Here is a 20,356-nt window from a genome sequence, read left to right as displayed (position 1 = left end):
ATCCTGCCATCTGGACTTTCTGACTGTGGAGGAGCACCCCTCCCCTCCCACCTCCCTCTTCTATGGTGGGGGCGCAGGGGCCTGGGGGCGGGCAAGAGGCAGGGAGCTAGCCAGAGTGGTGAACCAAAACAGGCAGACGACAGCCTCTCCTGGCCTTCTGGCCTTTGCTTCCCCCGCCCCCCCCCCATGGTATGTGTCTTACGCAGCACGTGCACAGCATGCTGCCCCCTGCCTGACCAAGCCCCCCACTTACACCGGTGTCTAGCCAGCCCCTGGTACAGAGTGGGGCTCAAACTCGGGTTGAAGAACTGAAGTCACCAGAGTAGGTAGGCCGGAGCCCTAGAACCAGGCTGCCCTGTTTGGGACCTCAGCTTTGCCTCTGAGTGACCCTCCCAGCAAGGTGCTTTCTGCCTGGGTCTGTAAGGGACAACACCGGTACCTACTGCACGCGGCTGTTGTGATGCAGGTAAAGCACACACACACGTAATGGCGCGCGTCCGAACGTGGAGCCCCAGGCTCTCTCTGTGGTGGCTAGACTGACCACTTCCCTCTCCCACTTCTTATTTGGGAATCACTGACGACAGACATGGGCTGGGTCATCCGCCTCTCCGGCAGCCTGGCAGCCATGGTAACCAGGAGTACGGGGAACGGTGGTGTCTAAGTCAGGATTAGAGAATGGCTCATCACCGCCATGCCCCAACACTGAGCACCTTCTCTGGGCGTATTCCAAGCCCCACGTGGGGAAAGGGAGCCTGAACTCCAGCATGGGATGGGGGTGGGGACGACGACTCCAAATTAAATCTTCTACTTGCAGGTTCCCACAGTCTGCCTTGCCCCTGGCTTTGGGAAAGGAAGGTAGCCTTAGTTAGCTCCTCTAGGATGCAGGTGGTCGGGGAAGCCCTCAGCCCCTCTGTGCCCGGGGGCTTCTGCGAGGTCTGTTCAGAGATTTCTCCCTGTTCCTTCCTCAGAAACCACAACCCTCCCCCCATGCATGCCCGCCCCCCACTCCCCGGTCCAGGGCCTCCTGCAGTCTCCCCCACCGCGTCTGACCCCCCGCCCCACACCTTCCCCGGATCTCAAAGCTTCCCTCAGCTCCTTTGCCAAGACTCCTCACTGCGCCCCCCATCTCCACGAACCACTAAAGCCATCGTTCGTTCATTTCCCAAACTTCTGCTCTCCACCAACGCGCTCTCACGGACTGCTTCCAGGTAGCACGCAAAACCCCTGCTCGCCCCAGATGTCCCGTCCCTCCCGCTGCCGTGGGCGCCTAGGTTTCCCCCACGGAGCGCCCGAGTCCCCCCAAGAGTTTCCCGAGCCCGGCGGTCCGCGGCGCGCTGTGGGCGGGGCTCGCCATCGCGGGGTCCCCCCCCTTCTCCCCGGGGGGAGGGAGGGGGCGGTGCCAGCGTGTCGGGGGGCGAGGCCACCGGAGGCCGCTCCCCCACGCCTCTCGGGAGTCTATAAAGCCCGGCTACACGCGGCCCGCTCGGCTGGACTCCCCCAGCCGAAGCCAGCCCCGCCGAGCCGAGCGGAGCGAGCGAGCGCAGCCCCCCGAGGGGCGCCGGGCGCCGGAGCCATGACCCTCCGCCGACTCAGGAAGCTGCAGCAGAAGGAGGAGGCGGCGGCCGCGCCGGACCCCGCTGGCCGGGCTCCCGACTCGGAAGCGGCTCGTGCCGCGCCGGCCCCGGCCCCGGCCCCGGCCCCGCGGGCCCCCCAGCTGCCGCCGCTCCGCCTGGAGCCAACCCGGGAGACGAGCTGTACGCGGCGCTGGAGGACTACCACCCGGCGGAGCTGTACCGTGCGCTCGCGGTGTCCGGGGGCACCCTGCCCCGCCGAAAGGTGCGTCCCCTACTTAACCTGCGTCCCCAGACTCAGTACCCTGGGTCCCTTCGGCAGGACCTGCTCCGCCGCAGCAGCGCCTGATGATCGCCACATTTCAGCACACCCCATCCCACCCCACCCCCCCGACCCTGGGCCACCCGCCTGGCTCGGCCCGGTCCCCACAAAGGCGCAAACCTACCCACTCCCAGCTCGGAAAGCTGTGGTCCCCGCCACCACGACGCCCCCGGTTCGGCTGGCTCTCCACTCCACTGCGCTCCCCACGCGCAGACGCCCCACCTCCTCCCACTCTCCGGCCTTGACTCCGCCCCAGCACCCCCTTTCTCCGGCTCGCTCCATCTGGCTTTCTGCCGCCTCCCGCTCAGCCTGCCGGTGTCCAGAAGTCTAGAACTCCCAGGACCCCCCCTCGCCCAAGCACCTCCTGAAGTTGGAGCACGAAGGGCTAAGGAAGGAATTCTGCCACTTGCCTCAGACAAGTTGAGGGTCCCGGAGCCCTGGGCGGGAGAGAAGCTAATGGCCCGGTGGAAGCAGTGCCGCGAATTCCCGAGAACACCCCCTCCGTTAGGACGCCGGCCTTCCTGGGCTCAGGGCCTCACGCTTGGTCCCGCATCCGAGATGCGGGCTGCGAGAGCGCGGCCCTCTTGAGTTCAGCCAGGACCGGACGCGGTGGGAGAGGTCACAGGGCAGGAAGGATGCCGGCCGCACCCGCTCTCTGCGGGTCCCTGTTAGTGGGAGGCTGTTCCTCTGGCCTGGGAGGACCTGAGTGCTCAGACCCAAGACCCAGGTTAAGGAGAAGGGATGGGCGGCCTTTCCACGCGGCCCCCTCCTTCTCTCCTAGGTCCCGGGCTCCCCACTACACACAATGAACAGCTTGTTGAGAATTTGCATTTTATGAAAATCGGGTTGAAAAACAAAGGGGTCTCTCTGTGCTGCCCAGTGCTTCCTCCTTGGCCCATTTGGGTACTGTCCCCACCCTGAGGCTAATCTTTGGTTCTGGAGGAAGAGGGTCCCCTTCTCCTCCTTGCTTTGAGGCAGCTTGGCGGTGAGAGAGTATTAGCCAGAACACAACCCAGGAAGGCCTCAAGTTGTTTTGGCACTTTGGGAAAGGGCTGGTCCCGGATGGAACTTCCTCCAAGAACTAAAAATCTTAGGAGGCACAGAGATTGTTTTAGGCTCTCTAGAGCCCTAAGGAGTTAGGGGCCTTCTCCAAAAAAGAGCCCCAAGTTTCTCAACTATAGTGTTAGACAAGTTTGACTCGGATTTTTTGTTTATTTAGTTATATACTTTGTCTCAGAAAAAAAAAAATGCACAGCCATATCGGGAGGCTCAGGTCTGGAGGACATGGCCAGCTGCAGCTGGAGTCCACAGCCAGCCCCCAGGCATCCTGTCCTTAGGAGCTTTGACCCTCTACCACATTCTGGCTGGGGTTGACAGCCTCCTGCCCGGGCCCCTGATTCTCTGCTCTCCCAGACTACTGTCTGCCTGAACTAATGGGCAGACCCAGCTGGCAGGGACCCTGGAGTTAGTACCTTAAGCCCAGTGGCTTTTCCTACCCTTCTTTCTCTTCAATTAGGGGAAAGCTCCTGCCTCAGCTTTTGGAGCCTGGAAGTCCAGGGCTGTCAGACGTGATCCCAGTGGTGAAGATCATTCTAGAGTCACAGTCTTCCCCAAGCTAACCAGTAGAGGTTAAGAGTTCACCGTCTAAGGGCTGGAGAGATGATGCTGGCTCAGCAGTTAAGAGCACTGACTGCTCTTCCAGAGGACCCGGGTTCAATTCCCAGCAACCACAGAGCAGCTCACAACTGTCTGTAACTCCAAGATCTGACACCCTCACACAGACATGCATGCAGGCAAAACACCAATGCACATAAAATAAAAATAAATGAATTATTAAAAAAAAAAAAAAAAAGAGTTCGCCCGTCTAGAGCCCAGGACAGATGTGCCCTGGAGGTCCCAGGGGTGGTGTGAACTCTGGGAGTAAAGGTAGTGGCTGCACTTGGCACATAGTCACACCAGCAAAGCAGAGGTGGAGCTGGTAGGGAAGACAGGCAGCAGGAAGTGGGGTACTGCGTCCAGAGCTGGGGCTCAGGTCAGAGTCCCCCTAGAGAGAGCTTCTCAGCACCTCTTCAAGGATAGCACCCTCTCATTGTCTTCTGGCCATTTTCCCATCAAGGGCTCAGGATTCCGTTGGAAGAATTTCAGCCAGAGTCCTGAACAGCAGCGGTGAGTCACCCCCACCCAAAGCCCCTGCTGTGGTCCAGAAAAGTGAGGTGCTGGGGGAAGGGGGCCCCACACAGCATCTCAGCCCAGCCCCCTGGGAGGCATCTCCCATCCTTGAGTATGACTTCCCTGCTGGGATTGAGGGGCAGGTGGGGGTGTGGGCTGTATGAAGGGGCGGCAGAATAAGGGGGGGCACTTTTGAGTCATTAGGTGCTCCTTAACCACCCCCAATCTCTGTCAGTTGCCTCTTCCTGGGAAGAAGAGCTGGATTAGTGAGAGGTGGAGGGTGGGAAGTAGGAGGCACCATGGGAGTGTCCTCATGTCCTCTGTGGCTCCCCTAAGCCCAACCCAGCCCACCTCAGTGGACCCAGACACTCTATAACCAGATGTTTGAGTCTGACACCCCAAGCCTTTAGTCCCGTGTGGGTCTGATCACGTGGTCTGCACTTGGATCTGAGATGTGGACAGGGCTACGTGCTCACCCTAGACCTGGAGCTCAGGTTCCCTTTTGCCCATATCTCATGCCTGATTTGGGCCTGGCTTCCTTTGAAATGGGCCAGCAAACGGTTGCCCACTGGCCAGATGGGGCTGTTTGACTCTTCCACTAAGAAAATATATATGCACACACTTACAAACTTACTTTAATTTTTTTTTTTTTTTTTGGCTTTGTTTTTCTTGTTCTTTTGAGACAGAGTCTCTCTATAGACCCCTGCCTGGAACTGTCCTGGAACTCATTACGTGGACCAGGCTGTCTTTGAATTCACAGAGGTGCCCCTGCCTCCACCTCCCAGGTGCTGGGATTAAAGGAGTACACCACCATGCCCGGCTTATTTTAATATTTTAAAGGGTTGTAAAAACAAAGAATAATACATGACAGAGGCCATATGGGGCCCACAAAACCTGAAATATTTACCATCTGGCTCTGTGCAGTAAAAGTTTGCAGACCCTTCCAGGAACCCAGAAAGCACTGGGGCAGACACAGGCCTTGCAGGCCCCTGCTCCTGCCCCAGAAAACACAGGGCTAAAAGCTCCTTTCAAAGAAGGGGAGTGTGCCGCACAGCACTAGGTGGTAGGGGGTGTGGCTCAGGCTAGGGGCTGGATGGAGGCCTGCTCTCCAGGGCCCTTTGGAGGCTGCCAGACTCAAAGAGGCCTTAGGAGCCACTTTATTCTGCCTCTGGCTGGCGGGAAGGAAGGGAGGGGGTGGGCAGAGGAAACTCTGGGCTCCCCCAGCAGGCTAGGATCTGGAGCGGTTCCAGACCATTGTGTCCTGCAGGCAGCCTTCAGTTCGGGAAGGGGTGGCCCCAGGCTCCCCTCCCCCAGCCTTCACATCTGGTGGGCTGGCCACACCACAGCTGGGAGGAGCCGCTGTGGTCTGCGCCCAGCCTCGTGACTGGCCCCTGGGGGTGGGGCTGTCTTCTCCCCAAAGCAGAGGAGCCAGGATGCTCCAACCCTGGGGCCAAATTGGGGGCCTCAGTGAGTGAGTGGGTCTATGGCCAGGCTCACCCGAAGGCTAGGGTGCTGCTAGGCTCGTCCTTTCTCAGGGCCAGCCTTTCCTGCTGCCTCCCTCCCCTCATAGGAGGCTGTTTTAATTCTGTGCAGCTCCCTGAGGCCAATTTCATTTGGGTTTGGGAAGGGCATTCCAAAAATCTGTGAAGAATGAGCTGTCGCCGGAGACTCTGGGTCCTTCTGGAATGTTCTAGATCAGACTTCTACATCCTTGAGAGCTAAGCTGTGGGGCTGCCACACTCCTGTTTTTGTTACTGTATTTTTAGACAGGGCCTCACTATGTAGCTCATACTCAAATGGGACATCCTCCTGCCTCAGTCTCTCAAGTGCCAGGGTTACAGATATGGACCACCATAGCCAGCTCTTCCATACTTTCCTGACTTCTCGTAATCTCGACCCTGCTGTCTTCTGCAGGAAGGTGCTGACTTTGGAGAAGACGGACAACCAGACCTTCGGCTTTGAAATCCAGGTAGGAAAAGCTGGGCACAGAGGGGTGAGGGGTCAGGAGCCTAGTCCGGAGGGTGGGCCGAGCTACATGCCTCTGTTTCGAGTGTCCCCTTGCTTGTTCCCAGACTTACGGCCTTCACCACCGGGAGGAGCAGCGTGTAGAGATGGTGACCTTTGTCTGCCGAGTTCACGAGTCCAGCCCTGCCCAGCTGGCTGGGCTCACACCAGGTAGACCCTGAACCCAGAATACAGGGCTCTGGGACAGGGTATATAACTTTACTCCTAAGCAGAGGCATACTTTTTTTTTTCCTCCTTCATTCTCCAACTTGGAGAAAGCCAGAAGAATGAACAGAATCTGGAACTCTGGATTCGGGCACACTGGCCATTTAGTGTGGGACCCTGCGTAGTTCTTTTGCAAAATGAGACAGACCACAGTGTGGTGAGGTGGTTCCCTGGTCACGGAGCGGCTGGGCAGTCCAGCTGGGCAGAAAGAATCTGGTCGAGAGACTCTTCCAGGTCTGCCTCAAAAGGGTCCACGAGGACCTATCTTCCCGCTCCTGCTGGGGCACCCGTGCTATGTCCTTTATCGAGGAAATGACGCTCCAGCGGGAGATCCTGAAATTAGGGTCCCAGTCAGGGGCGGCCTGAGACTACATGAGTCCACACCCATTTGGTTAGCAGCACAGTTACCAAAGCCCTTACCTCCTTGCCCACACACCAGCAACACTTTGCTGGGTAGTTCCTGATTATCCTTGATGTAGCCAAAGCCAGGATCCCAAACAAACCCTTAAAGTCTCCAGCATGCCCTGCCTAGGGTCAGGGCCTGACCTCCAAAAGCTGAAGCTTCGAATGCCTGGAGCCGGTGCCAGCTCCCAGCTGGGCACTAACCCTGTGCCTCCCCTGTGTTGAATGGGTCTTATGACAGATGTGGGTTAAACAGAAGTAGGTAACTCCACGGGGAGCATGGGAATCCGGGAGGGTTCCGTGTTGGGGGACAGAACTTCCTGAGGGTGCGCCTGATAACTTAGTTCTTCTCTTCCCTAGTCCCCACACCTTGCCTAGATTGCTCTGTCCAGACAAGTTGGTGGTTTCTGTGCAGGGAGAAATGCCTATGGTTTTGTGTTTGTTGTTGTTTTTGTTTGTTTGTTTTTTGAGACACGGTTTCTCTGTGTAGCTTTGCGCCTTTCCTGGAACTCACTCTAGCCCAGGCTGGCCTCGAACTCACAGAGATCCACCTGCCTCTGCCTCCTGGGTGCTGGGATTAAAGGTGTGTGCCCCCAAGCCCAGCTAGGTTCTGTGTATTTTGAGTGGGGTGAAAGAGATGTCCAGGTCTCCCCAGCACTGTGGAAGGGGGGTCCAGGAGCAGTTCTCCAGGTTACCTTTCTGCCCTTTCTGGCTGGAGCCCTTCCTTCATGCCCTGGGAAACGGGGGCTGACTCCTTCTCTTGCTGGCAGGGGACACCATCGCCAGCGTCAACGGTCTCAATGTGGAAGGCATCCGGCACCGAGAGATTGTTGATATCATCAAGGCATCCGGCAACGTTCTCAGGTACCTATGTCTAGGTGCAGTGCCTAAGGGTTCCTGAGCTCAGCCTGTGGCGTCCCCTCAGCCTTCAGGCTTGCTCAGCGTTTGTCCCCTCGATCCTTCAGACTGGAGACTCTGTATGGGACGTCCATTCGGAAGGCAGAGCTGGAGGCGCGCCTGCAGTACCTTAAGGTGGGGACCAAGCAAGCCCAGGCTCTCCCCCACGCTTCCCATTCCCTGGCCTCCAGGCCCGCTCCGCTCCTTCAAGGACTCCTTCATCTTTCTCAACCCCCCTTAGCCCTCGGGCTTCTGTGCCTTCCCCCGGACCCCTGTGTCCCCACATCCTGCTGGTGTCCTGCTGGTGTCCTGACAGCCGGCCACCCGTGTCTTACAGCAAACCCTGTATGAGAAGTGGGGAGAGTACCGGTCGCTGATGGTTCAGGAGCAGCGGCTAGTACATGGTGAGTGGGCCGGATGTCCCCACAGACGCCCCCATCCATTCTCCTCCCCTCTTAGAACTAGCAGGCTGCTGGCTGCGCTCCACAGTGAAGAGTCCCGAGCTCCTGCTTTGGACACTACATTGTTGCCCTTAGCCGATACACAGTGTTGTTCTCTCAGTGGCTCTCTGGAGGTTAGGACTGAGCACTGCCATTTGGCACATGCCTTTAATCCCAACACTTGGAAGCACGGGCAAGGGGGGTGCGGTGTGGTGGTGGTGGGGTCTCTGCGAGTTCCAGGCCAGCCTGGTCTACATTACTGAGTCCCAGGACAGCCAGGGCTAAGTGGAGAGACCCTGTCTCCGAAAAAGAAAAAGAAGAAGGCTGTGTGTGCTCTTCTGTCCTAAGTGGCACTCTTGAGTTTATTAACTCCGGTTTAGAGCCAGAAAGGCTGGGCTCAGGGCCCACGTAGGCGGCCAACAGGAAAGAACCGAGTATCTGGCCCATGCCCCCTGACCCTCGGCCTAGGGCGCTGTGGCCCCAGGATTCAGGAGCTCCCTGGACTTCTGTCCCCACAGGCCTGGTGGTGAAGGACCCCAGCATCTATGACACACTGGAGTCGGTGCGCTCCTGCCTCTACGGCGCTGGCCTGCTCCCTGGCTCGCTGCCCTTTGGGCCGCTCCTCGCTGCGCCTGGGGGTCCCCGCGGGAGCGCGCGGCGCGCCAAGGGGGACGCCGACGACGCCGTGTACCACACTTGCTTCTTCGGGGGCGCCGAACCGCAGGCGCTGCCACCCCCGCCGCCCCCCGCGCGCACGCCCGGCCCGGGCGCCGCCGCCGCCGCCGCCGCGGCCCGGCGTCGGTGCTGGGTCCCGCACCCCGCGCCGCGCTCAGCCGCAGCGCCAGCGTGCGGTGCGCGGGCCCGGGCGGGGGTGGCGGCGGGGGCGCGCCGGGCGCGCTCTGGACTGAGGCCCGCGAGCAGGCCCTGTGCGGCGCCGCCGGCCTGCGCAAGACCAAGTACCGCAGCTTCCGCCGGCGGCTGCTCAAGTTCATCCCCGGACTCAACCGCTCCCTGGAGGAAGAGGAGAGCCAGCTGTAGGGGCGCGGGTGGGCAGGCGGGAGGTATTTATTTATTTATTCGTCCTAACAGCCAGTGCAAAAAGTGGGGGCAGGAGTGCCGAGTGTCGGCCCAAGGACCCCAGGAGCCCAAAGCTGCGGGAGAGGGTCCTTGGCTAGCTCTGGCCGACGGTCTGGTCGGTGCACGGCTTGTCTCTGCTGAGGAAAAAGGGAGCCCGGTTGCTTTCTTCCTTCCCCTACACCACAACAGGATCTCTGCAGGGGGAGGGAGACCCTGGGAGTTGGGAGAGGTCTGGGGGACCAAAGAGGGCTGTGCGGGCCTACAGTCTGGGTCAGTCGTGCCTTGTGGGGGCCCTGTCCCAAGAAGCCCTCTCTGCTCTACTTGCTCCCCAACCCTTCGCCTTGGGGAGAGGAGATCCGTGATGGGTCGTTCCCCGCCCTACACAGACAGACAGACAGACAGACACACACACACACACACCAATGGACCAGTTGGTATCAAGGGGGCAAGGTGCTGGTTACTCCCCTGCACCCCTGCAGCCTTGACCCCTAAGGGCTTAGCCCCTCTCCAGGGGCCTGTAACTAAGTGGGTCTTGCCAGGCAGTGGTCCTGGGTCCTGTGCTCCTTGGGGAGCAGGAAGGAGTTCATTCAGGTGGGGTGGGGCAGCCTGGACTGTGCCACCGTTTTTTTTGGCATATGTTGCTTCTGAACCACAAACTGTATAAAATTGATGGTTTTTTGCATCCGTGTCCGCGTGGTAACTGCCTGTGGGGGAGGACTGTGCTCAGGCAAGCTCTGACTCCACCTCCACCGTGCAGCCCCCATCCAAACACACGGAGGCTGCATTTTACATCTTTCTTTTAGCCTGAAGCCGGGGAAATTGTCTAGGGGATTTTAATGAACATGTACTGGCCTGCACTGAGGCCCCACACCCTCTTCAGAACCTGGCCCTCTTGTTCAGGTACATTTCCAAAGCTTTCCTCCCTAAATACAGCAGACAGAGGGGTCACTTGTCTAAAGTCCCTTACTGTCCCTGTGAGAAAGCCTGGCTCCCTGGGTAGAGCGCCTGAGGTCTGCCTTGAGTAGAAGCCACTGTCCACCCAACCTGTGACAGGTTCGGTCTCCTGGCACTCCATTCTTCTGGAACTCGGTGTTCCCACGCAGTCCTCCCATGTGAGTCCCCTCCCGTGAGCCCTGAGCGTCTCACGGGCCCCTTGCTGCTCGGGATGCTGGCTACAGACACCAGGTCTCTTCGTTGGCTTTTCCACACGGGACCCCTTCAGTGCTTGCTCTACCTCCTTAAGGCCCGCCCACCCGGTCACATGTGGCTGTGCCCTTAGTGTCTTGACTCAATGGGTTTCGGGTTTGGCCTCTCCTCTCCACTCACAGCAGGACTCAGGGACTTGCTGTTGGATTCACTGCTCTACTCCTGGCCAGTCCTAGTACACAGGACCCTCAATACTGTGTGTTCCAAACCAGCTCCAGGGTATCCCCACCCGCCTTCAAACAGCCTGCGGAGTGACAGACAGGGGAGTCACAGCAAGCTAGCGGCACCTAAGACCCCTACTCCATGGCTCGGTGGCCAGCATTCAGTTGTAGCTTTGAAGGGCGTCCATGTGGGCCCTTCCCTGGGCACACCCCACCCCACAGCTTGTACTTCCATGTGTGCACCCCACTTCTTTACCCGTCTCCGCGTCAACCGTCCTTCACACAGTGGTCAGGTAACCCTTTCAAAAGCAAGCCCAGAGATGGCACCTGACCACCTGCGGAGTGGGGGGTGGGTAGAGGACCAAAGAGGTCAAGATTAGGTTCAGCTAACTACACAGCAAGTTAGGCCAGCCTGGGCTACATGAGTGGACCTCTGGGCTACATGAGTAGACCTCGCTTCAAAAAGGAAGAAAGAAAATCAGGGTTGGGTAAAATGCTTCAGCGGGTAAAAGCACACGTTGTATATACATCTAACGACCTGAGTTTGATGCCCAGAACCACAATAAAAGAAAAGAAACAGCTCCTGAAAGTTGTTCTCTGGTACCGCGCGGATACTGTGGCACAAATACAACTGTACTAAACACATAAGTCACACACACAATAAAAATACACATTCTTTTAATTAAAAAAGTTTCTTTTGAAACTTTTGAGACAAGGTCTTTCTACATAGCCCTGGCTGTCCTGGAACTTGCTATGTAGACCAGGCTGTCCCGAAACTTACACTAATCCTCCTGCCTCTGCCTCCTGAGTGCTGAGATTACAGGCATGTGCCACCACACTTAAATTAATCCCAGCACTTGGGAGGCAGAGCCAGGCAGATCTCTGAGTTCAAGGCCAGCCTGGGCTACAGAGTGAGATCCAGGACAGGCACCAAAGCTACACAGAGAAACCCTGTCTTGGGACAAAAAACAAACAAGTAAAAAAAAAATCAAATCTCAACTCTCGGCTTCAAACCCATCATGGCTTCCCCTGGAAGAAAAGCATGAAGTTTGAGCTCTACCATGGCCTGCCCATTGCCTCACTCTAGGCAGTGACATTACAGAAAAGCATGGCCCCAGTCCCTCAGCCACTGGAACCCCTGTGTGGTACACAAACCCATCCACACTTCTTTGGGATGGCTTGCATTAGACCTCACGGAATCTTCTCTCTGAAACCTCAAATTCTTTCCCCTTTCATGCCCCTGGTATTTAAACTAAACTCTCTGCTCCTATCCCAAACTCCCTCCGCCACGTTTTCTCTGGCCCCTGGCCTCTCTGCCTGTGCTGTTCCCTCTGCCTGGATGCTTTTCTGGATTGATTCTTTGTCCTGAGGTCCCAACTTAACAACACCCCCTCAAAGATTTTTCTGGGCCCACTGGTATCGGTCTCTGTCCCCATTATTCTTTACCTCGAGGCATTTGTTTTCTTTCTGGCACTTTCTCCAGCTTGGGAGTCGTATTGACTTCTTGTATTGCCATGGTTGGGCTAGGTACAAAGCCTTATTCAAAGTTGCACCTCAGGGCTGTGGCGTGGCTCAGTGCCAGAGACGTCATGTGTGAGGTCCTGGGTTCAGTCCCCATCATGGCAATAAATAATAAAGATGAAAACCATCGTGTGAGTCAGTTATTACAGCTGCCCCCAAGGGCCCCATCCGAGGCCCACCCACAGCAAATGCTCAATACAAGCTCAAGAGGGTCACGTGCCTTCTGGGACCACAGCTGGATCAGGGGAAACACTGCCTCTCCACCTGTCAGCCCCAGGGGTGGAGACAGGTGGTCCCTCCTCTGCTCCACCTGCAGCTGGCACCTATGGGCTCCTTTTACAATATCCCTTTGGGGCCGGGCGGTGGCTGCCGTGGTGGCACCTGCACCTTGCCACTGTGGCTTTTCTGGTTTGGGAAGGGAGGACATTGGATGAGGAAGCTCTTGTGTTTGAACAGCTGCCCTGCAGTGGGGCTGAGCATCCCCAGCGCTCAGGTCTAGAGGAGGAGGAGGCCCCTCACGCCTTTGTTTCCAGAGACTGCCAGGAGACCAGCTGCCTGGCGCAGGTTAGCTCTTGCTGGGTGCACCGGGGTTCCTGAGCCTCCCTGGCTTCCTCCTCCCTGGGTAGGTTCCCAACCGCACTCTCACCAGCGGGTCCCTACCGCCCTGCCCTGCCGTGCAGCTGGTCCCGGGAGTGATGTCAGTGCCCCTCGCCCAGGCTGAAAGGGCTCCTACCCAGCTGGTCTCATACACCCAGGAGAGAGGGAGAGTGGCCCAGGGTGGGGCCAGATCCCACCTCTCAGCTGATGGATGACGGCACCAGCCTCCTGCCGTGTAGGTGGGTGACAGGGAGTGACTAATGTGCGAGCTGTGTTGCTAAAAATTAACCCAGGGATCGTGTTTGGCGGAGGGGGTGGGGGTGTGCGGGGAAGGAGCAGGGACTGCAATATTGTGTGGTGGGCATTCCCTGCCCTGCCTCCTTCCCCTTCCTACCAGCCTTCTGTTCTGCCCCAGGCCAGGAGCCCCGCCCCCCCCCTGAAATTCCGCGGAGGAAAAGTGGGCTCCACTGAAGGTGTCACACACGGTGGGAAAAGATACAGCCCCTGAGATGAGATTCTGTCCGAGGTCCCCACAGAGCTGGGCACCTGCCCCATCTTCCCCTGCATAACTCATCCCTGTATCTCCTGGTCCTGCCCCCCCCTCACCTTGGGCCCCGAGAGGGGAGGCTTCCTGGAGGAGGGGCCTATGAGGTCAGCGTCGTCAAAGAGATGGCGAGGACTGGGACGAGCCTGTTAAACTGTGGGTGGAGGAGGGGTGGGGGTGGGGCAAACAGAAGGTGAGACTTGGCAGAGCCGGGTCCGAGATGGGCCAGGTCACAGAAGGACCCAGTTAAGAGGGACCCAAGTTCGACGTCAATGAGAACACTCCCATTAAGGTGGGGAAGAGGGGTGGGCTCTGAAAACGCGGTCCGGGGGCACATAAAAGGGCCTTGGGTATGGAAAGGGTCTTTGTTGGCACCTGTGAAAAATTCTGCTGAAGAAGAATTTTTCAGTGCTTCAGGTTCCCCCAGAGAACTTAAGAAGGGTGGCAGCCAGAGCAGAGGCAGAGACCTAGGAGGTACTTTCTGCTCACCAGACGGCGGGGGAGGAGCTAGAGAGATGAGAACCATACGGGATTCCCCAGGGTCAAGAGAGACGTCAAGTTTTGTCTGGCTGGAGGCTGCCTGGTCCTGCGTAGAGGAAGGAGTGGATGAAATGACCTTAAAGAGGAAATGATGCCCTCGGAGAGGTGACCGAGCTCTTGAACAGGGAGACCGAGGTGAGACACTGCGGGCACACGGCACGGTGCTGATCTCTGGTGGTGACCTCGGAGTACTGCACCTCTGGGCCCTGCCCACCCAGCGTCCCTGCCTCTCCCCCCCCCACACACACTGTCCTGCTCCACACTCCAAGAATCCGGAGCCTTCCTTGTCCGCTGGTCTTCCATGGGAATCACTCTGACGTCCTCCTGTCTGGTTCCCATTGCCCCTGCTTGTGTCTCACAGCCCACAGGCTATCAAGGGAGAGACCCCTGCTCCATCCACCCCTGCTTCCTGCTCGCTCAGGGCCTGGTACTGAGTGGGAGACCCAACCGTAGAGATCGGAGGGAGCTCTGTCCCTGTGGAGGAGCTGATAGCAAACCCAGGACCCTGAACGTACCTGATTTCCACCAACAGAACCGGGGTCTGGGAGTTCCCAAACTTCACCCGACCTGCCAGACACTGGAATTTCTACCCTAGGGAGACCTCGCCTGTGGACAGTTTTCCCTCCCGGAAGCTGGCCCTTCAAGAGAGAACACGCATATATTTGTACCAAAAGTAAAAGCGATACAAATGTTGCCTTTGAGTCTCTTTCCCCAGAGTCTCACAAGACTTCTCAGGTCCACTCAGCAAGCTCTTGTGGGGACAGCCCCTACCTACACAGCAAGCACAGTACTGTCTGGAACCCTCCAGATGCCTCTTTTATGGACGGTCAGCTCCAGCCCTGCTTTCTCTGGTCAAACAAGCACCAGCCTGGTGGGTAAAGCGCAGCGGGTGGCATCTAACAGCACTCGTGGGCCCCTCCCCCTCCCCTTGCTTTGCCGTTCTGGTCCAGGCGCTCTGGGTAGAACCAGGGCGTTAGTGTTTCTCAAGGCACTCCAAGGCTGAGCAGAGCAGTGGGCACCCACCTGCCATTCCAGCTACTTGGGAGGCCCGCACAGGAGCAGGGAAGTTTACAGTCAGCTTGGGCGAGGTAGGAAGATCCCTGAGGATGGGGGTGGGGAGGAGAAGGAGAAAGAGCAGGGCCATTACAGCAATCCCGTCACTCCAGAGGCTGGGGCAGGAGGATCTCGAGTTTGAGATCAGCCTGGGCTGCATGTGGAGACCCTGTCTCAGAAAGCAAGGGGGAAAAAAAAATCAAAACCAAGAAAAAAAAAAAACATTATGTAAGAATGTATTGATAGGTGTTAAATGTAGATTACACTAGGTCTCTGAACCCATTCCCACCAACACCGTGAACTGTAAATACTGACGGAACTAGTGGGGTATCTGCCCTGGGAAGTGGGGCACCAGGGGACCCATGTCTCCCACTGGCCCAGAACCCTCCTCTCTCACAGATTGGATGAAGCTCTTGGGAGGCTAGGATGCCTTTGGAGACACTGGCATCTCCATCCAGTTGGATGCTTGGTGGTCACAACCTATCTGCGGGACCTGCAGGAGGTCTGGATGCAGCCAGCTGGGGCGCATCTGTAGATCAACAATTATGCACGCTGGGAGAAAGAAATCAGACTCGGGCTGGTGCCGGAGGTTTGCGCCCCAGCAGCTGCGGGAGAGACTGCAGGGCTGACATGCAAGTTCTGGACTTGGTTAAAGTGGGATGGAATAAAGAGGCGACACCCCAGGAGAGTCAGCTGGGCATCGCCCTCACCACCCTCGCCCACCCTGGGGCTGAGAGGCTGACGGCTGAATTGCAGAGGCAGGCTCTCTCCTGGAGGCGGAGCCGCCGCGAGCAGGGTGTGGGTGGACATGGGGACTCTGCCTTGTGTTTCACTGGGAGCTGGGAGGGAAGCAGGTGGCGGAGCCTAAGTGAGTAACCACCGCCCTGCAGCAGCCGATCTCAACCTCTCAGGCAGCCCAGAGATGCGACAGGGCCTCTCCGCCTCTGCTGCGCCTCTTGCCCTCGCACACCCGGGTCCTTCTTGCACACCCGGGTCCTTGCACACTCGTCTTTCTTGCACATCCAGGCCCTTCTTGCACACTCGGGCCCTCCTTGGCCACGTCCACCCCACTCCGCCTCCTGCCGCACATGCATCGCGTTCCCCTGAGGGGATAACCTCCCTCCCACTTCCAGGCCCCAGCCTGGAGGCACCCATCCCTTCCTGGCCATGAGGGCCGGGCCGGGCGAGAGCTGTGGTCCTCGATGCCTAGCAGAGCGGCAGGGCAGTGTCGCCCTCTGCTGGCACACTCGGGCACTGCTCCCTTTGTCACCCGGCCCCTGGCTTCTGGGCTTCAGTCCCTTTTTCTTGACCTCCCTCCCTCCCTCCCTCCCTCCCTCCCTCTCTCTCTTTCTTTCTTTTTCCTTTTTTTTTTTTTTTGAGACTGGGCCTCACCACACCACCACAGAATATATGGACTTCAGTTTGTTTCCTTTTGAAATTTTTATTATCTTACTTATTTACCATGTGTGTCGAGGTCAGAAGACAACCTGTGGGAGTCAGTTCTCTCCTTGCACCATGTGGGTCCTGGGGATCAACTTCAGGTTGCCATGCTTGGTGGCAAGTGCCCCCCCCCAGTCATCTCACCAACCCTGGCAGCCCGTTTTCTAAGCCTATAAATAAGGTAAGTGGGGCCACTTGTATTAAATGCCATTTCCTGTCCTGCCTTTTTTTCTTTCACTCTCCTAAAGTCTGCACGCTGAAGCCAGGCCAACTTGGGCTTGAGTCCTTGTGAAATCATTATGTCTGCCCCGAGGACCTTCCTCAGCACAGCCGTGAAGGATTGCACACAGCACAGGCTGAGGTGAAATGCTGCACACGGTGCCATCTGTGCCATTCCAGGTCATTGTCCCGAGCAGGACTGGTCTCCAGCCACCTGGCCCTCGGAGCCCACGTGGTACGCTTCCTCACGTGTCATCCAGGGAAGGAAGTGGCAGGAGGCCACCGCCTCTTCGACCTGGCTCTCTTCCCAGCCCGGCACTCACTGTTTCTCCAGCGCACCTGGCCACAGGTTTCCCAGCAGCGTCTTCTGACTCTTCCTCTGTCCCCGTGGCCTTTGTCCAGAGAGTGGCACATCACCCAGGCCCTGATCCTCGGCTGCCTCCTATAAAAGCCATGTCGTCCTCGGTCATTGACCACTCATGGCCACTCCCCATGCTCTCCCTCCCCCGCTGTGGTTGTTGAATTTTTTTATTAAATGGCATTCTGGCATATATATTTATGTCTGGATTCCTTTCCCAGAATGTGAATGTATCTCCATGAAAGACCAGGGCCTTTCTTTCTTTTTTTTTTTTTAAAGATATATATATTTTATTATGTATACAGTGTTCTACCTGCAGGTCAGAAGAGGGCACCAGATCTCATTACAGATGGTTGTGAGCCACCATGTGGTTGCTGGGAATTGAACTCAGGACCTCTGGAAGAGCAGCCAGTGCTCTTAACCACTGAGCCATCTCTCCAGCCCTTCCTTCTTTCTTTTTTTGAGACTGTCTTACTGTGTAATTCTGGCTGGCCCAGAAATCAGTATGTGATATGTAGACCAAGTTGGCCTTGAACTCACAGAGATTCTTATGCCTCTCGAGTGCTAGGATTATAGGCACATATCATCATGTTCAGTGCTTTGTATGTGTGCATGTTCATGTGTGTACATGCCTGTGGGTACACCTGCATGTGTGTGTATGTGGAGACCAGAGGTCAATGTTGAGTCTCCTTATCAATTATTTCCCCCATGACCCATGTGCAGGGCTTTTTGGGAGCTTTGTTTGATCTCTCTGGTCCCTAGGAGACGATCTGGCACCCCATAGGCCTTGGGTAGTTTATATGACTATGAATAGATAGTCATATAAACTTTCTCTCATCTAAAAGTCAGCAGTGCCACTCATGGCCAGTAGAGGGCACTACAACACAGCTCCTGGGAAGCCTCTAGGCACTAGAAAGAATGATAATTATAATATTATATAGACTTCTTTCTCCCCACTCTATGAGTGCTCCCAGTACTGGAACCCTCTCTCCCCCAACTAATCTGTCCTGGCAGCCTGGAGCTGGCATGCCCTGGCCATATCACTCAGAAGCAAGCTCTGGTGCCTCAGGTCAGAGTACCCGGCCTGGTGGCTTGGACACACCCCTTAGCAGCTGATGCCTCTAGGCAGATCACACCCTGTCCCTGGCTTTGCACAATGGCAGCAATGGCTTTAGTATGCGCTGCGAGCTCACGGGTTTGCTGCGAGGTCGGAACAGAAATGCTTTGCAAGTATAAACATTAGAGAACTGTAAGATACACACACTTTCACTGTCGAAAGGCTAAATGAAGGTGGGTTTATGGAAAGGATTAAGGCCAAGGGAGTGCGGGAGAAAGAAGTTAAAAATAACCAGTGCCTTTCACCAAGAGCTTATTAGGAGCCAAGGCTGAGGAAAGCGATCCACAAATATTGTCTAATTATAGCCAACACTTACACAGGGCCGACCTCAGGCCAGGAGCTGGTTAACTGCCTCGTGCATACAAACTGCTCAGATCCTCGTGACTCAGGGAGGAAGGTGGTAGCCCTGATCTGTTTCTACACGGGCATGTAAGGCTGGCAGTGCTTAAGTAACTGGTTGCAGACCACTGGGGAAGCAGAGCGACTGGCTGGAGTATGCTCTTAACTCACAGCCATGCCTCGAAGAATATATCCTTCCACTTCAGATAGTAAAGCTCATCGGAAACACACTGTGAACCAGCGTATCCGAGTCCAGACTACCCACCGCCCACACCATACCCCTGAAACTCTACCTCCCATACCCACAGGAGGAGGAAGGCTGTGGGAACCGGCACCGGGTTCTTCCAGAGAGCCAGGGGCAGATTCTCGAGCAAGCAGAGCTTAGGGGTCGAGGGCTCCAATTCGCGAAGGGGAGGCTGGGCCATGTGAGCAGGCTGATTGGCTGTGCTGCTGTCCTCAGTGGTGCCTCTAGATCCGCACCTCCTCCCACACCTTTGAGGTGCCGCCCTGCCTGGGGAAGGTCCCTCTCTGCCAGGACACCCCTCAGCTCAGCTTCTAGCTTCTAGCCTGTTACATAACCAGCTCTCTGTCCACAGCTGGAAATAGTCAGGACTCAGCAGAACGGGCTGGGAGCATGATGAATGGTCCCCGGGATCATCAGCTGACCACCAGACGCTCCTGAAGTGACCTGAGGGCCTGCCATAGCTCAGGTTCCCCAGCCCTTCCTGGGAGGGTGGCCTTGCCTGGCCTACAGGAAACAGTCCTAAAGTGTCTCTGCGTTTGGACATGTATGGTGTGAGTGCCTGGCGGATCACCTTGCTCAGTCCACCGGCAGCCTCCTGGTGCTGACGGCCAGGTCTTCCCCACAGCAAGCACTTCTACGCCATCAGCACATCTGGGCACTCTGCTCTTCGGGGTCCGCTGCCAAGGCCTCTCGGAAGGGGAACCTAAGAAACTGGGCGAAGGGATCCTGGCTGATATAGTCGTCCCCCCCCCACCAGACACAAGGAAGTACCCACACTCTGATGCCCACTGGAGAGGGTGGAGCCAAACACACCCTCTAGGGGTCAGGTGCTAACCTTTATTCCTTAGAGACCCGTGGCTGAGCTTTTAAAGACCATCAGTCTTAAATTCAAGGTGAGTTGGATTTCATTCCCAGTACCAAAAAAAAAAACAAAAAAAAACAAAAAAACAAAAAAACAAAAACAAAACAAAACAAAACAAAAAAAACCATGATTATGATCACCTATTTCTGTATCTTTTAATATCTGCCAGGCCCGGTGATATTCGTCTGTTGTTCTAGTTACTCTTGAAGCCAAGGCAGGGGGATTGGAAATCTAAGGCTTGCCTGGGCTGCAGAGTGAGTTCTATGCCAGTCTCCAGAACTTGTATAGACTCTGTTTCAAAGTGGAAAATAAAAAGACCGGGGATATAGCTTAGAGGTAGAGCACTTGCCTAGAACGTGAGCGGCCCTGGATGTAATCCCCAGAACGACAGAAAACAAACCAACGAGGCTGGGGGGTGGGGTAGCTCCGTTGGTAGAGCGCAGGACTCTCTCCCATCTCCTGTACCCGTTCAGCCCCAGACCCGTCCCTGCTCAGGCACTGCCCAGTACTCTGTGCCTTCCCTGGGAGTTTATGGGTCCCGGATTTTCTGACTCGGGCCCCAACGGTAACCCAGGTTCCCTGAGGGGAGCACCACACTGCCTGCACCGGGAGGACTTGTCTCCTCTGGCACGCTCCTACCTGCCTGACTCTTCAGGCAGTCTCTCCGGTGGGGCCTGTCAGCAGTAACCAGAGCTGGCTCCAGAGGCCGAGAGCAGTAGGAACATCATCTCCTGGCAACCGGGACAGCACACAAGATCACCTTTACCTGCAGGTCAGTCCTCCACAGCCTCCAGAGTGCCCCCTGCTGGCCAGAGGCGTGAATCATTTCTACGCCAGCTTAAAAAAATTGTGTGCGTGCGCATGTGCTGAACTTTGCATACCAATGTGCCACGAACCTACCCTCTTATCTCTCTTTTCTTTCAAATTTTAACTTTTTGTGTGTGTGGGTGTTCTGCCTGAGGTGGTGGCTAGCTTTTATGTCAACTTGACACAGGCGAGAGTCATTTGGGAAGAGAAGGATCCTCAGTTGAGAAAATACTCCCACCAG

General features: G+C 56.7%; 1 protein-coding gene and 1 long non-coding RNA gene across 2 annotated transcripts; one reads left to right on the top strand and one right to left on the bottom strand.

The window, feature by feature from the left end:
- Positions 1-1,457: 1,457 nt before the first annotated feature.
- Positions 1,458-9,789, top strand: Tamalin (trafficking regulator and scaffold protein tamalin). The gene is given in 10 exon segments (XM_028874525.2): positions 1,458-1,696; positions 1,699-1,836; positions 4,010-4,059; positions 5,977-6,031; positions 6,135-6,237; positions 7,464-7,557; positions 7,659-7,725; positions 7,928-7,994; positions 8,549-8,820; positions 8,823-9,789. Coding segments are annotated over 10 exon segments (1,215 nt in total). The 5' UTR covers positions 1,458-1,573; the 3' UTR covers positions 9,069-9,789.
- Positions 9,790-16,185: 6,396 nt separating this feature from the next.
- LOC119086309 lies at positions 16,186-20,062 on the bottom strand. The gene is made up of 3 exons (XR_005089562.1): positions 19,948-20,062; positions 19,018-19,157; positions 16,186-16,830 (listed from the first exon to the last, which is right to left on the bottom strand). It is a non-coding gene; the product is annotated as an uncharacterized LOC119086309 (long non-coding RNA).
- Between the last annotated feature and the right edge of the window lie 294 nt (positions 20,063-20,356).

Source organism: Peromyscus leucopus, chromosome 20 (genome assembly GCF_004664715.2).
Source record: "Peromyscus leucopus breed LL Stock chromosome 20, UCI_PerLeu_2.1, whole genome shotgun sequence".
Taxonomy (NCBI): domain Eukaryota; kingdom Metazoa; phylum Chordata; class Mammalia; order Rodentia; family Cricetidae; genus Peromyscus; species Peromyscus leucopus.
The sequence above is the reverse complement of the archived record's forward strand: the minus strand, read 5'-3'. Positions and strand labels throughout refer to the sequence as shown.